Consider the following 14,505-nt stretch of genomic DNA (forward strand, 5'->3'; position numbering starts at 1 on the left):
TCATTTGTTCATGTCAGGACAATGATGCAAGTTGCCACAGTATAGTTTTTCTCTTCGCCAGTAGCCCGACCTCTAAATGGCACCTCCATTATTAAAATGCTTGCAGGCGGTTAAAGTTGCACTAGATTTGGGTTTGGTATTGCAATTAAATTAAGGTTTACTAATTAGATTCGGGTCCCAGTGCACCATTGGAGAAAGACCACAGGGTCCATTCACACACCGAGATATCATTCATACCGTTGAAATTGGGGGAGACAGCATCTCAGACTTGGCAAATGTGTCGGGACTGTAGAGCCTTTGGCAGGGGCTCTTGAAAGAGATACAAGTGCTTTATAGCCAACAAGACTTTATATTATAGATTTATATTATAGATTTATATTGATTTATAGCTTGTTATTGGGCAGGAGAAATGGACACTCCCAAGACACTGGTTGGTTAATAGAAGCCGTAGACAATGGATTATGTCCTCTACAAAGATATTCATAAGTTCTAGGAGCAGAATTAGGCCATTCAGCACATCAAGTCCTGTCTGCCATTCAATCATGGAATGGTTGCTCAACCTTGGTTATCCTATGGTGCTGACATCCTCGACAAAGACATTGCAGGAATCTTGAAGGGAAATTTCAATACAGTGGATATTCCACTGTAAATTGGTCCTAATGTTTTAGGTAACAGAACAAATGGAGGGGAGGGGGGGGGGGAGGAGTGTCAATTGGCATGAAAGATAACTTTTACTGAAAAAATATTGCAGGATTGGGGTAGTTCAGAGAACTAGCATAGACATAATGAGACATTTTGATAGATGATTAGATTCGTTTTGTGCTTTACACTGCACACTGTTCACATTCTCTCGGGTTATAGATAGGGTGCCAGATGAATGCATATTAAATGCTTAATAAGTAATAAATAATAAGTACAATTTAATAGGTTACCAATCACTGGTGCCTGAAATGGAGATGTGTACATGTACAACTAGCAGGAAACTATTTTGTAGATGTGAAGACCAAGAAAGTGAGTATTAGTTTGGCTAAATTTAAACTGTATAAATCTCTAAATAATTGATCGCCCGTATAACTTCCTAGTGTGTTGCGTGGGGTTATTTTTAGAAGGAAAGCAGCGTATTAGGAGTAGATCTTGTGGTTTTAGCCTTCCCTCTAGTGTTGTAGTTTAGTTTGAGAATAGTCGAGGGATATTGTATCGTTAGTACGTACAGCTATCACTCGGATTAAACAATGAAATCCACAGACATTATTACAGTAACGGTGAATTTCTGTCAAGTGAGCTGGCTTGTTAGACTTAGAAAACTTTGCTCCCACTGCAGAATCAAAGGAGCTCAAGAATATGTGAAGAGCTTTACAAGATGACTGGAATAAAGAAACGGCAGGCAATGAGGAGAAATCTAAAATGCTTTTACAAAAATGCAATCCCTTTATTTAATCTTTTCACAGAAACCACATTAATTACAGATTGTCATGGCATTGACTTTCAGTACACACCTCACTACTCTACAAATGGAAGGTCTCCCCTTACAAAACTCTGTAGATATGTTCAATACAATAACCAATCACCCCTCGTCCCGATAAATCAGTAAAGCTACATGCATCAGGAGGGGGAAAAAAGCACAGTCTATAAACGGAAATGTTCCTATTGTATCCAGGTTTAAACATTCGTTATTTCTTTAGATTAGAAGATTCACACACAGACACTAATCTAGATGCATCGTGCAGTTTCTTAGCATATACATGCATATTATTTAGAATCTTTTATTATCTAAAAGCAGGAGTAAAGTGGAGTTGATAAAGTGTTTTATATGATTGCTGACACATTGTTCAGGAAACTATGAAAAATGTCACATTCATGTAAAAAAAAAATCAATGCATAAAAAAGGCAAAAAAAAAGGCATTTTATATTTTTTCACTTTTACATTTTGCTTAAATAGAATTTTTTAAACTTTTTTCTTCTAAACACATACTTTATATACATCTTGAAACAATCATTGCCTTTTAATTGAATGAGGAAGGATAAAGTCGCCAGCAGACGGACATTCCCAGTCTTAAACCAAACTTAAAACAATTTAAACTGAAGGTGAAGATGCCATCTGGCGCTCGCAAAGGCCACTGGCTTGAAGTTTGACGTGACTGTGTTAAGATTTGTGTTTAGTTTTCTTTCAGTGAGAGGGGGGGGAATGAATTGCACTCATTGTTGGAATGTTCAAAAATATATATATTTTTGGCTCGATTTTCCCTTCCGTTTGTTTTAAATAATTTTAAATAAAAGATTTAAAAGTATGCTGAGGGTAACGGTGGGTTGCTTATGTACAAACAAGGAAACGTCAGTGCAGGGAAACAAGGGTTTGTATATAAATCAGCCGTCAGGTCTGCACAGTGAGAACCCCCATTGTGTTTTAGTGCTTCAAACTGGTTCTGCTACTGACACAACACTAACAGGGCTGTCTGAGACTCAGAAAGGTATCTTGCTGGGACAAAAGCTCAGAGATTTCAGCAGGAGAGCCTATCTCACAGCCTTGAGTTGGAAACCTTGAACTAGTTACCTTCTGCATTGGTCGTAGTCTGCCAATTTCCCCACTGCAAATGGTTGCATTGTGGTATGAACTGCTCGGGAAAGTAATATGAACAGGTTAAACTGGACGTGGCAAATTCTTTGCACCCTTCCCCTGTGCTAATCCTTATCCTTTGTTTGGAAACACTAAAAATCTAATCTTTTATGCTGACATTTCAGAACTGCTGTCTGTCATTTAATATTCCAAAGTACAATTTCAAAGCAGATGTTTTATGTTCCCTGGGACAGAATGTGCTCTCTAAACCCCTCCTTCCCCCTCCCCACCCGGTCAGGCAGGGTAAAGATTTGGAAGCATTTGAACCTTGCAGAAACGGAGGGATTGTTGAGCAAGGCAGGGCCACGCATGAATTCAGCAGGACTAACGGAATGAATTTTAATCAGCAAACCCTCTTGGCCACCTGGCTGGTTTGTGTTATCTTTCACTCACACAGTTGAACACGTTTCAAAAGGGTTGTAGGCACAGAGAATACCAAGTAAAACAGATATTGCATTAATTCTCATTGACAATACAAAAGAGGGAACGCTTCCTCTTCATCAGCACGACTTTGTTGCCACCAGCTACACAGAGAGAGACTCGCTTGAAATGCTTGTAAATATAAAACAGTCAACGAGGGACCCCCGTCTCCAATTAATTCTGCGTCTCCTGAAGTATAGACAGAAGACATTCAATTGGTTTTTGATATTGACAAAGCGAGCACTGGAACTGAACATACAAGACCCACCCTCGATCATCGAAAATCCTTTTAATTAAACTTGTTCACAGAAAGATCTTTCTCAGCTGTTAAAGAGAGTTTTTTTTTTTTTAACAGGATGGAAGATGTGTTGGTCGTGGTCCCTGTGATCTTGTCCTGAGAGTGGGAACTCAGTGGGGTCAGTCTATGGGATCATACCCTTCCTCACGAGCCACATTCAGATACGGATAGTCGTACACAAAAGCAGTCAGATACAACCACACAAACTCAATACAAAGTATTAAAAGACTTCACTTAAAATGTAAAGAAACTTACTGCAATTCCAATTAATTGCTTTGTGAATACAATTCTTTGTACAAAAACTCTTTAAGACAATATACAAAAAGAATAAGTGGTACATTGACTCTGCCAGTGATAAATACTCTGCACTTCTAGATATTGATTTAACAGAAATAAATCATTCTTCATATTCTATTTTTTTTTAAATCCTGTGCTTTTGTAAATATTGTTTTTGTGGTATTTTTAAGCTATTTTATGGTAAAGTTCATTATCCAGTTTACAGTGGTTGACCCACTATACAATAATACAACTACTGAACACAACTGGACTTCACTGTGGACTGTTTCAAGTCGACATCAAGATGCAAGCTGCATTTCAGAGCTATAATAATGTGTTACGCCAGCCGGACAGAGGGGAGAGTGTGAGCAGGAGAACTGAGATCAGGAGCAAGAGGGGAGAGTGTGAGCAGGAGAACTGAGATCAGGAGCAAGAGGGGAGAGTGTGAGCAGGAGAACTGAGATCAGGAGCAAGAGGGGAGAGTGTGAGCAGGAGAACTGAGATCAGGAGCAAGAGGGGAGAGTGTGAGCAGGAGAACTGAGATCAGGAGCAAGAGGGGAGAGTGTGAGCAGGAGAACTGAGATCAGGAGCAAGAGGGGAGAGTAAGGCAGGCAGGGGTCCAACCGAGTTAAAGAGAAAATGTTGGAAAGATTGAAAATGACAGGAGGTGATTGAAGGGAAATTCAAAGTGCCCTTGGTTACTTTTACACTGTACATTCTAGTTCTGAGCAGTTCATTAGAACTATTGTGCTAATCTTTAGTTTACAAAATAGATGTGATCCTAATATGGACAACCGGTGCTGAGGGCTCTCTCTTGTGCGATCTTGAGATCCAATCGGTCACACAACACAAGATGCTCTCAGGTTAACAGGCAGTGGGGAGGGGGCTCCTGATACATTGCAACAAACGTGCCGAGCGAGGCGAGACATCAGAAAAACGCAAGTCCCACCCCTCCCTCTGCGCTTCATTATAACTGGCCTGGTGTAGGATAGAGTAGAGGGTTAAAGCTAAGGGGCTGCCCTTGAGTGGAGAGTGCCAGATGTAGTCAGGTTTCAGGCGGCGGGTGCAGGCTGTGGGCACACACTGTGTGGCTTGTACACCTTCACTAAATGGTGGACCCAGCACAAATCACCACCGTGCCACACATCACCGACTTGGCACGCAAAAGATATCTTTGTGCTTCTCTAGATTCCAATGTAAAATGCACAGAACATGTCTAGTGATGAGAATTTTGTGCAGAGTTTGTGAAGTGAAGTGGGTCATATTCTTTTCACATCTATTGCGGTAAAACCTTTGTAAACTGCTTGTGCTATTCTCAATAGTAATGGCTACGTTAACACAACTACAGCTCTGACGGCAGTTGGCATCTTGGCGTGAGAGCGGGCAACTGGCTGGTGAGTGCTGGCCGGCATGGAGGTCCCACGTCGAGCACGTTCGGTCAAGGGGTCTTCCTCTTCGCACAGTGCCTCGTGACTGCAATGGCTGGGGGGTGGAGAGGAGCGATGGAGAGAGGGAGAGGGAGAGGGAGAGAGAGAGAAGGAAGGAAACCGTGCGAGGAGAAATGGGGAAGACGGGAAAGGAGAGCAGATGGGAGAGAGAGGGAGCAGGGAGTGAGTGGGAGAGACAGGAGAGGGGATGGGAAGACATGGCATTGCACGTGAGGGTAGAGAGAGGAGGGGTTAGGGAGGAGAGGGTGAGGGGAGAGAGCAGGGGAGGGGGTGAGGGGAGAGGAGTAGGGGGCAGGAGGGAGAAGGGGAGAGAAGGGAAAGAGGGAGGGTGTGGGGGGAGCAGGGAGAGGGGGAGAGGGGGGTGAGAGCAAGGGAGAGGGAATAGGGTGCAGGAGAGAAGGGAGAGGGGGAGAGAAGGGGAAGAGGGAGAGGGTGAGGGGAGAGAGCAGGGGAGGGGGTGAGAGGGGGAGAAAGCAGGGGACATGGTGAGGACATGGCTCCTTTGATTCTCTTCTGGGTTGCCGAGGTTCAGGTAAGAGGGGCAGGAACAGGAGAAGAATCAGCCAGTGTTGGGGAGGTGGTGGGGGCTGAGGGATGGAAAGGGTGACTGGGGGATCTCAGTCAGTGACCACCCCTCTGGGCACTACCCTGGCAGTGGGTATGGAAGCAGGGTGCGTGAGACCGCACTGTGGGCAGGAGCAGGGCACGTTCTGGGCACAGTTAGGTAACGACATTGGGGACAGGGAGCGGAAGCAGAAACAGGGTGATTTCAGGGTGTGGGGTCGTCCTCGGTAGCAGCAGTAATGACAGGACCCCCCAAACCCAATAGTCTGAGGTCGTCGAGGATCCAGGGAGGCAAACAGTCTTGTCAGAGTGGCTGACTGTGGCAAGTCCTCTGAGCCTGCCACACAAAATGTGCCCTCGTCATTACAGAGAGGGAAGGGAAGAGACGTGAAGCTCACTGCAAGAAGCATAGAACAGAACAGGGAACAGAAGGGAGGGGGGGGAGCAGGGGAAACGGGGGGAGAACAAGAAATCAACAATTAGAATCTAACATTGGTTGCAACAACGATTACTTTAGACAAGAAACCAACACTGAACATCAGTGGCCATACAAAGACAACTGTAGACAGCAGAGGACCAGAGTCAATGAATGACTACACAGGCACAGAGACTCAGAGGAAGGGAGTGACACCGTTTAGCCACAGTTACAGATTCTGATACGAATCCCACATGTGACTGCTCTACAAAGGAGTTTCAAGGATTCACGTTCCTACCTTTCTGTGCTCTTGGTCTTTTTCTCTGGAACTTTGGCCCAACCAAGTAATTCAGTTACTTGGGAGATACAAGGAAGTGCAGATGATGCTGGTGTACAAAAAAAGACAAAGTGCTGGAGTAACTCAGTGGGTCAGGGAGCATCTCTGGAGAACACGCTCACGTGACGTTTCGGCTTCAAAGTCACCTATCCATGTTCTCCAGAGATGCTGCCTGACCCGCTGAGTTACTCTAATACTTTGTGTTTATTTCAGTTACTTATTCCATGGAACCCATTTTCCAGGTGAAACTTGTATGGGTCCAGGTATATTTTGAAGAAAGGTCTCAACCCGAAACGTCACCCATTCCTTCTATCCGGAGATGCTGCCTTTTCCGCTGTGTTACTCCAGCATTTTGTATCTATTTTCCCTCTTATTCCCTCTGCTATTGCCATATCCCTGGTCCAGCCAGTTATCCCACATTTTATTTATCTTACAGACGATTCCCATGGTCATTGGTCTTTCCTGACGTACATTTTGTTTCCCGCATTAAGGCAGTCAGGAAACTTCAGAAGTGCAAATGGAATTAGGCACGAACAGGACCTGTTTCCACACATCTAATTCTGAATCTAATCTAACTGGTCCAAAAGCATCTCATCCTGAGATGGTCAAAACCTCCAGATAACTCTGTGCCTCTTATAGTCAGGTCTGATTGACTGATTGAAAGATACAGCATGAAAACAGGCCCTTCGACCCACCGAGTCCACACTGACCATCGATCAGCCCTTCACACTAGTTCTACGTTATCCCACTTTCTCATCCACTCCCCACACATTAGGGGCAGTTTACGGAGTGCCAGTCAACCACAAACCCGAACGTCTTTGGAGTGTGGGAGGAAACGGCACAGGACCAAGTGGGAATAAATGGATAATTCTCGGGATGGAAGAAAGGTTCATTGCTGAGGATCTAACTGTTCACAGTATATATCAACGATTTGTACCAGGCACTGTATCCTATGTTTAGTTTAGTTTAGAGATACAGTGTAGAAACGAGCCCCTCGAGTCCACGCTAACCATCAATCGCCCATTCACACTAGTTGTGTGTTAATCCCACTTTCTCATCCACTCTCTACGCACACTAGGGCCAATTAATCGTGGAAATAGGCCTTTCAACCCATCTAGTCCGCGCCGCCAGCGATCACCCCGTACATTAACACTATCCCACACACTGGGAATAATTTACAATTTTATTTAAGCCAATTAACCTACAAACCTGCACACCTTTGGAGTGTGGGAGGAAACCGGAGCACCCGGAGAAAACCCACGTGATCACAGAGAGAACGTACAAACTCCGTACAGACAGCACCCGTAGTCAGGATCGAACCTGGGTCTCTGGCGCTGTGAGGCAGCAAATCTACCGCTGCGCCACCGTGCCTTTCTAAAGATTTAAAATACATTTGGACAGGTATATGGACAGGAAAAGGTTTGGAGGGATATGGGCCAAGCTTGGGCAGGGTGGAATTGTACAGATGGGGCATCTTGGCCAGCATGGGAGAGGTGGGCCGAAGGGCGTTTCCACTATGACACTTATTGACCACGTTTCTTTATTTTGAACCAAAAATAATTTGATCAATTATTAACAATAATATTTACAGTACAAAATAAAACTAAACAAAATCCACCCCCATAATACAACACAGACAAATATACCAGATAAACTACTATACATCTATGTTACAATCCTTATTGAGGATGACTTCTACCACTCCCCCCCCCCGTGGTGCCCAGCGGTCCCGGAATTCCCCCAGGGGGCCCGTGGACAGTGCGTGGTGCCTCTCACGTACCGCCCGGGCGCGGACTTGACCACTGCAGCGGGGCCAGCCTGTGGCGGGAACAATGGCGACGGGTGGGGTGAGTCTGGACGGTCACTTAAGGAAGGGGCAAGGTAACCCAGAGCGCTTTGGTAGCCCCTCCGGGCCGGTCTGCGTTTACACGCATGTCTGCGTGCGGGTCACCTGTCTCCGTATCCGCTTGTGCACACGCGTGTGTTTGCCCTCGTTTGTGCACACGGGTCTGCGTGTGTGAGTGTGTGCGCAAGCGTGCAATCCTAGACCTGGACAGAGTGGATGTGCAGAGGATGTTTCCACCAGTGGGAGAGTCTAGGATTAGAGGGCACAGCCTCAGAACAAAAAGGAGACGAAGAGGAGTTTCTTAAGTCAGAGGGTGGTGAATCTGTGGAATTCATTGACATTGACGGCTGTGGAGGTCAAGACAGTGGATATTGTTAAGGAGATTGATAGACTCTTGATCAGGGGTTGTGGGGAGAAGGCAGGAGAATGGGGTTGAGAGGGAGATAGATCAGCCATGATTGAATGGCGGTAGACTTGATGGCCTCATTCTCCTCCTATAACGTATGAACTGAGGAGTGAGTGACAAAGGAACCGTGTCTCCTGAAAAGGAGACAAAATGGTGTCAGGTAAGGAGGGATGAGGAGCGAAATAGGGAGGGATATAGGAAGCGGCAGGTTCCCTCGCCGTGGCTATTGTGAGCAACGCTGGTGGCCCCTGGCTATTGGGACCTACCTAGGGTTGCCAACTTCCTCACTCCCAAATAAGGGACAGAGGGTGACATCACTGCCCCGCGCCCCACGTGACCTCACCCTGCCAGCGGCCACGTGCTCCCACTCCACCAATGGCGGCCGCCCGGGCCGGGAGGCGGGTTGCTACGCAACCTCCGTTAGGCAGCGCCCGGGCCTCCGGGCCTACAGTGTCCGGGCCTACAGCGTCCGGGCCTAATACGGGACAAGGGCGGTCCCGTATGGGACAAACCAATTTAGCCCAAAATACGGGGATGTCCCGGCTAATACGGGACAGTTGGCGACCCTAGGCCTACCTGCTAGGGCCCTGGCTGCCCGTGGCTAGTGGTCCGTGGCTAGTGGGGCCTACCTGTGGGGAGCCCTGGTGCAGCTTCAGGTAGTCCTCCCGCTGCTTGTTGTGCTTCAACTTCTCGCAGCTCTGCTGCTTCAGCTTCGGGGCCGGTGGGATGGGCATCCGGCCCCCACCCTGGGGAACAGAGACACAGTCAGCAGGTCACCCCCCTCCCCCAGTGCACACCCCCCCCCAGTGTACATCCTTCCACCCCCCCCCCCCAGTGCACCCCCCTCCACCCCACCCCCCCATCCCGACACCCCCCGCCGTGTCCACCCCCCCTGGGGGACACCCCTCCCCCAGTGTACACCCCTCCACCACCCCCACCCAACCCCGACACACCCTTCCCACTGGGAAACGCTCTCCCGACGTTCCCCCCCCCCCCTCCCACCCCCATCACAACCCCCTCCAGTGGCAACATCACCCGTGGGTGGGTGGGGGGGGCTGGTCTATGGTGGGCCTTCCATCCAGACCCAGGGGACGGGACAGGGGTTGTCCTCTGCTCTCCAGGGCTGAACCACCTTGGTCTCACCTCCGCCAATCCCAGCACGGCCGAGATAACAGCCCTGCTTGTTAATCTCCCAACAACTGCAATGATTATTTTACACACTTCAGCTGTTTGGCTGCAGCTGTCTGAAGGCAGCTTCGAGAATCCATCTGTCAAAGACCGATGAAGGGTTAAAACCCAGCACATTCCACCTTTCCTGGATAGATACAATGCTGGAGCAACTCAGCGGGTCAGGCTGCATCTCTGGAGAACATGGATAGGTAACGTTTTGGACCTGAAAATCACCCATCTATGTTCTCCAGAGATGTTGCCTGACCGGCCGAGTTACTCCAGCACTTTGTGTCCATCTTTGGTGTAAACCAGCATCTGCAGTTCCTTTTTATTCCGACTTCTCTGGAAGGCGGTCGGCAGCTGATGAGCTGAGGTGCGATCAACACGACTACTTCCCTCAATTCCAGGGAGTCACGAGCTTTAGGTTTAGTTTAGAGATGCAGCGCGCAAACAGGCCCTTCGGCCCAGCAGTTCCGTGCCGACCAACGATCGCCCCACACACTAGCACTTTCCGACACACCAGGGAGAATTTACAGAAGCCAATTAACCCACAAACCCGCACATTTTGGAGTGTGGCAGGAAACCAGAGCTACTGGAGAAAACCCACGCAGGCCACGGGGAGAACGTACAAACTCCGTTTAGGCAGCACCCGTAGTCGGGATTGAACCCGGATCCCTGGCCCACCTGCACACCACCAGCCAGCCCCTTGCCCTCCCCGCTCCCCCCTCTCTCCGGAGAGCCAGAGTCACACAGCAAGAGCAGAGACTTAGAGAAGGTGACAAGATGGAGTTCAGTCTGAGACGACAGCAGGAGATCGGAGGCTCAGCTTGGTGGAGAGAGCTGGAGATGTTAGTTGGCAAGGAGTCCCTCAGGAGCAGGCACCGGGCAGACTGAGAGAGAGGGGCCGAAGGGCCTGCTGTGACTGGCACCAGAGAGAAACAAAGGGCAGGCCAGAGGAGAGAAGCAAACGTCAGGAGGCAGCCGGGAGCTTCAGAGAGAGAGTCTCGACATAGGATTCCACCCGGTCTCAATGCGCATCCTGAGATGAGTTAACCTGGGCCTTGTGTTGGCACAGACATTATGGGCCGAAGGGCCTGTTCTATGATCAGGTTGGAGTTGTACGGAAACAGGCCCTTCGGCCCACCTTGTCCGTGCCGACCAAGTTAGCATACTGGGCACATCCCATTTGGACATTAGGCCTCTGATCCCTTCCTCTGCATACATCTGTCCACGTAGCTTTTATCAGCCATAACTGTATCTGTCCTATAGCTTCCTGTTAATGCGCTCCAGATATCGACCACCCTCTGAGTGAAAGAGTCCCCACTCTCTGAGTGAAATCTCTCCCCTCTCATCTTTAGTTTAGTTCAGTTTGCAGGATACAGTGCGGAAACAGGCCCTTCGGCCCACCGCGTCCGCGCCGACCAGTGATATCCCCGCACACTAGCCCTGTCCTACGCACACGAGGGTCAGTTTACAATCTTTGCCATAGCCAATTAGCCTACAAACCTGCACGTCTTTGGAGTGTGGGAGGAAACCGGAGCACCCGGAGAAAACCCACACAGGTCACAGAGAGAACGTACAAACTCAGTATAGGCAGCAGCTGTAGTCAGGATCGAACCCGGGTCTCCGGTGCTGGAAGGCAGCGAATCCACCGCTGCCCAAACATGCCACTAATTGCCCTCTAATTTTAGAATCTTCTACCCTGAGAAAAAGAGTATGAGTGTTCACTTTATCCATGATCCCTCATGATCTTGTATCAAGTTCAATGGTCCTTCATTATCAGTGAAATCCTTCTGCAAAACCCACACATACACAGTCACTGTACCCTGGTGCTGTTTACAAAGGAGAAGTCCAAAGTCCACAAGTACTGGCGCGTGTCTGATCCGGGTAAGCCCAGGTAAGGCCCAATAAGGTCAAGATAGTCACCTCTCAACCTCCTCTACTCTAAAGAAGAAAGTACCAGCCTGGCCAACCCTCCTCCCACTCAAGGCCACAATTCCAGGTGACCGGCTGTCGAGTGTCAAGCAAAGAGACAGGAGGCTGTACGGGTGCCCGGAGTGGAGGGGAGGGGGGCAGAGGCCCCAGAGTGGAGGGGGGCAGAGGCCCCAGAGTGGAGGGGGGCAGAGGCCCAGAGTGGAGGGGGGCAGAGGCCCAGAGTGTAGAGATGGGCAGAGGCCCCAGAGTGGAGGGGGGCAGAGGCCCCAGAGTGGAGGGGGGCAGAGGCCCAGAGTGGAGGGGGGCAGAGGCCCAGAGTGGAGCGGAGTTGGGCAGAGGCCCAGAGTGGAGGGGGGGCAGAGGCCCAGAGTGGAGCGGGGCAGAGGCTCCAGAGTGGAGGGGAACAGAGGCCCCAGAGTGGAGCGGAGGGGGCAGAGGCCCAGAGAGGAGCAGAGGGGGCAGAGTTCCAGAGCTAGACAATTGAAGACTGGGTAGACAATTGAAAATTGAACCTTTGGATCCGTCGGCAGCAGCTGGGGTTTGGGGAGAAGGTTCGGCTTGACCTTGGTTGGAGATGTGGTCTTTATGGAGTCAGGGCTCACAGGAGATGATGGGTCCTTGGAATGTGCAGCATCGTGCCCCAATCCCCACCCTCTCTCCGCGGCTGGGTCGCTGGGCGTGTCCATGGGTTTCTCTCTCTGCTCCCAGGTGTTCGAGACGTGCAGAAGCTCAGCGGGGCCCAGGAAGTCTGTGCATGGATGTTGGCTGATTTGGGAGATGGTCGATTCCAACTCCCTGATGGTCTCCTCCAGGCTGTCCATCGTTTTGTAGGTGCTGTTCTTGATCTCCTCTGTCCGTGCCAAGGCAGCAGCAGAGGCCGGGTCCCTGGGCAAGCCGCTCCTCACCTGCTCGATCTCCTTGATCTTCAACTTCTTCACCTCCGTCTGCTTTCGACCTGTCACTCTGTCGAATGTCTCCTCCTCTTCGTAAACGACGACTTGCAAGGCTTTCCGGCCCGTCTCCGGCCGAGATCCCAAGGACTTTCTTGCCAAGGCATTCGGCTGCCGATTGGGTGAAGAGACCTCGACGTTCCTGGAGTTCCCATCTCCCAACTCCGTATCCTCGAGGGTCCCGGCGTCCGGGAGAGAATGGCAGCCAGGGTCCCCCCCTGAACAGCCACCAGTTTCAGAATTCAGGTCCTCCGGCTTCCCTGAGAAAGTGCAGTCTCTCGACACCGAGCGGAAGGGCCAGTCAACCGGTCTAGACTCCACTGGAGGTTCACGGGGAACAGACAAAGCCGGCTTCTCCTCAACACAATCTCCCCTCACCATCTGAAGCTGTTCACTGTGATCCTCGTAAACAGTAGAAAGTCTCTTGATGTCTGCAGGTTCTTCCAGTACAACAACCACTGGCTCCTTGTCCAATGATGAGTCCATCACCTCCGTTTCATCAGCAGGTTCTTCCAGTACAACAACCACTGGCTCCTTGTCCAATGATGAGTCCGTCACCTCCGTTTCATCAGCTGGAGTCTGCAGAGTCCCCAACATTTCTTCCTTTGAAGAAGAACCATTTTCACCTTCCTCACGCACAATGGCCTGAACTTGCCGCCCGGATAAAGCTTGGATCTGGTTTTCCATAAAGGCCGCAGGGCTCGCTGCCTCTTCGTGAATGGAGAGAAGGTGTGAAGGAGAGAAGGGGGAGATGGCCAGGAGCTTCTCTTGGGCTTGTGCAGGTGGCTGGTCCGGTGATGGGGAATGTGTCCATGTGTGGACATCCTGGACCAGGGCAGCCTCCAGCAGCGCAAACTCCTCCAACACCATGGAGGACTGGACGTCTTGTGTCTGGGTTTGGGGAGTGGACCTGTCCCACTGGCTCCTGGCAGGAGATGGATGGGCGTTTCCAACGCTCCCCATGGTCTCACCAAGCGTCTCCGCATCGCCAAAGGCTCCGCCCCTTTCTGCAGCGAGTGTCGGCTCGGGCACGCCGGGGTCGGGAGGGCTGGAGGGGTCAGATCTGCACGCGGTCAACACGATCTGAGGGAGCTGAGCGGGGCTCGGACAAAGTAGGACTCGAATCTCCTACAGACGCAGACGGTGGGGAACACACAAGGGAACAAGAGAGGGTTTAGTCAGCGCCAATCACCACGGCCACCTAGAGCTGAGGGCAAGCATCTCATCAGGGGTCGGACATTTGGGAAAGAGCCGAGATGGAGTGGGTGGTCAACCTTTAGCAGTGACTGCTCCCGATGCCTGTGAGTGGTCTGTGTTCACAATGTTGGGACTCTGACCGAATCAACGGATATATTATTAATTCAGTAAGATTGGTGGAGCGGGAGCACGTGGCCGCTGGCTGGGTGAGGTCGCGTGGGGCGCGGGGCGGTGACGTCACCCTTTGTCCCTTACTTGAGAGCGAGGAAGTTGGCAACCCTACTAATACGGGACAAGGGCGGTCCCGTACGGGACAAACTAACTTAGCCCAAAATACGGGATGTCCCGGCTAATACGGGACAGTTGGCAAACCTGTCGTCGCCCATCTGCTTATTTAGGCAACGTCAGAAACTTCTAAAGAACGTTTCTTACTCCTGTTCTCGCAAATCTCTCTGGGCCACTGTGAGTGTGAGGGAAAGTGTGTGGTAGGTGAATCTGAACAGGGTGTGATCTTCACGCCCAACATTCCCCATGTACAGCAAAGGCAGACACAAAATGTGGAGCAACTCCGCGGGACAGGCAGCATCACTGGGTAGAAGGAACGGGTAACATTTCGAGTCGGGACCCTT

At 50.0% G+C, this 14,505-nt stretch overlaps 1 protein-coding gene across 5 annotated transcripts in view; it reads right to left on the bottom strand.

The window, feature by feature from the left end:
* Nucleotides 1-1,429: 1,429 nt before the first annotated feature.
* The window catches only part of srcin1a (SRC kinase signaling inhibitor 1a), a 227,511-nt gene continuing 214,435 nt past the window's right edge, over nt 1,430-14,505 (bottom strand). For 2 of the 5 annotated variants that reach the window (XR_013549123.1, XR_013549122.1), the window contains 3 exons: nt 9,254-9,370; nt 6,334-6,421; nt 1,430-6,017 (listed from right to left, as the gene is read on the bottom strand). Coding sequence is in view for 3 of the 5 variants with exons in the window: in XM_078424673.1 (XP_078280799.1) it covers nt 3,209-3,223; nt 9,254-9,370; nt 12,242-13,807 (1,698 nt within the window). In the remaining 2 variants the exon portion in view is untranslated. Of the gene's footprint in view, nt 6,018-6,333; nt 6,422-9,253; nt 9,371-12,241; nt 13,808-14,505 lie in introns of all 5 variants that reach the window. The other 3 variants (XM_078424673.1, XM_078424674.1, XM_078424675.1) reach the window with 3 other exon arrangements.

Source organism: Rhinoraja longicauda, chromosome 29, assembly GCF_053455715.1.
Source record: "Rhinoraja longicauda isolate Sanriku21f chromosome 29, sRhiLon1.1, whole genome shotgun sequence".
In the NCBI taxonomy this organism is placed as follows: Eukaryota; Metazoa; Chordata; class Chondrichthyes; order Rajiformes; family Arhynchobatidae; genus Rhinoraja; species Rhinoraja longicauda.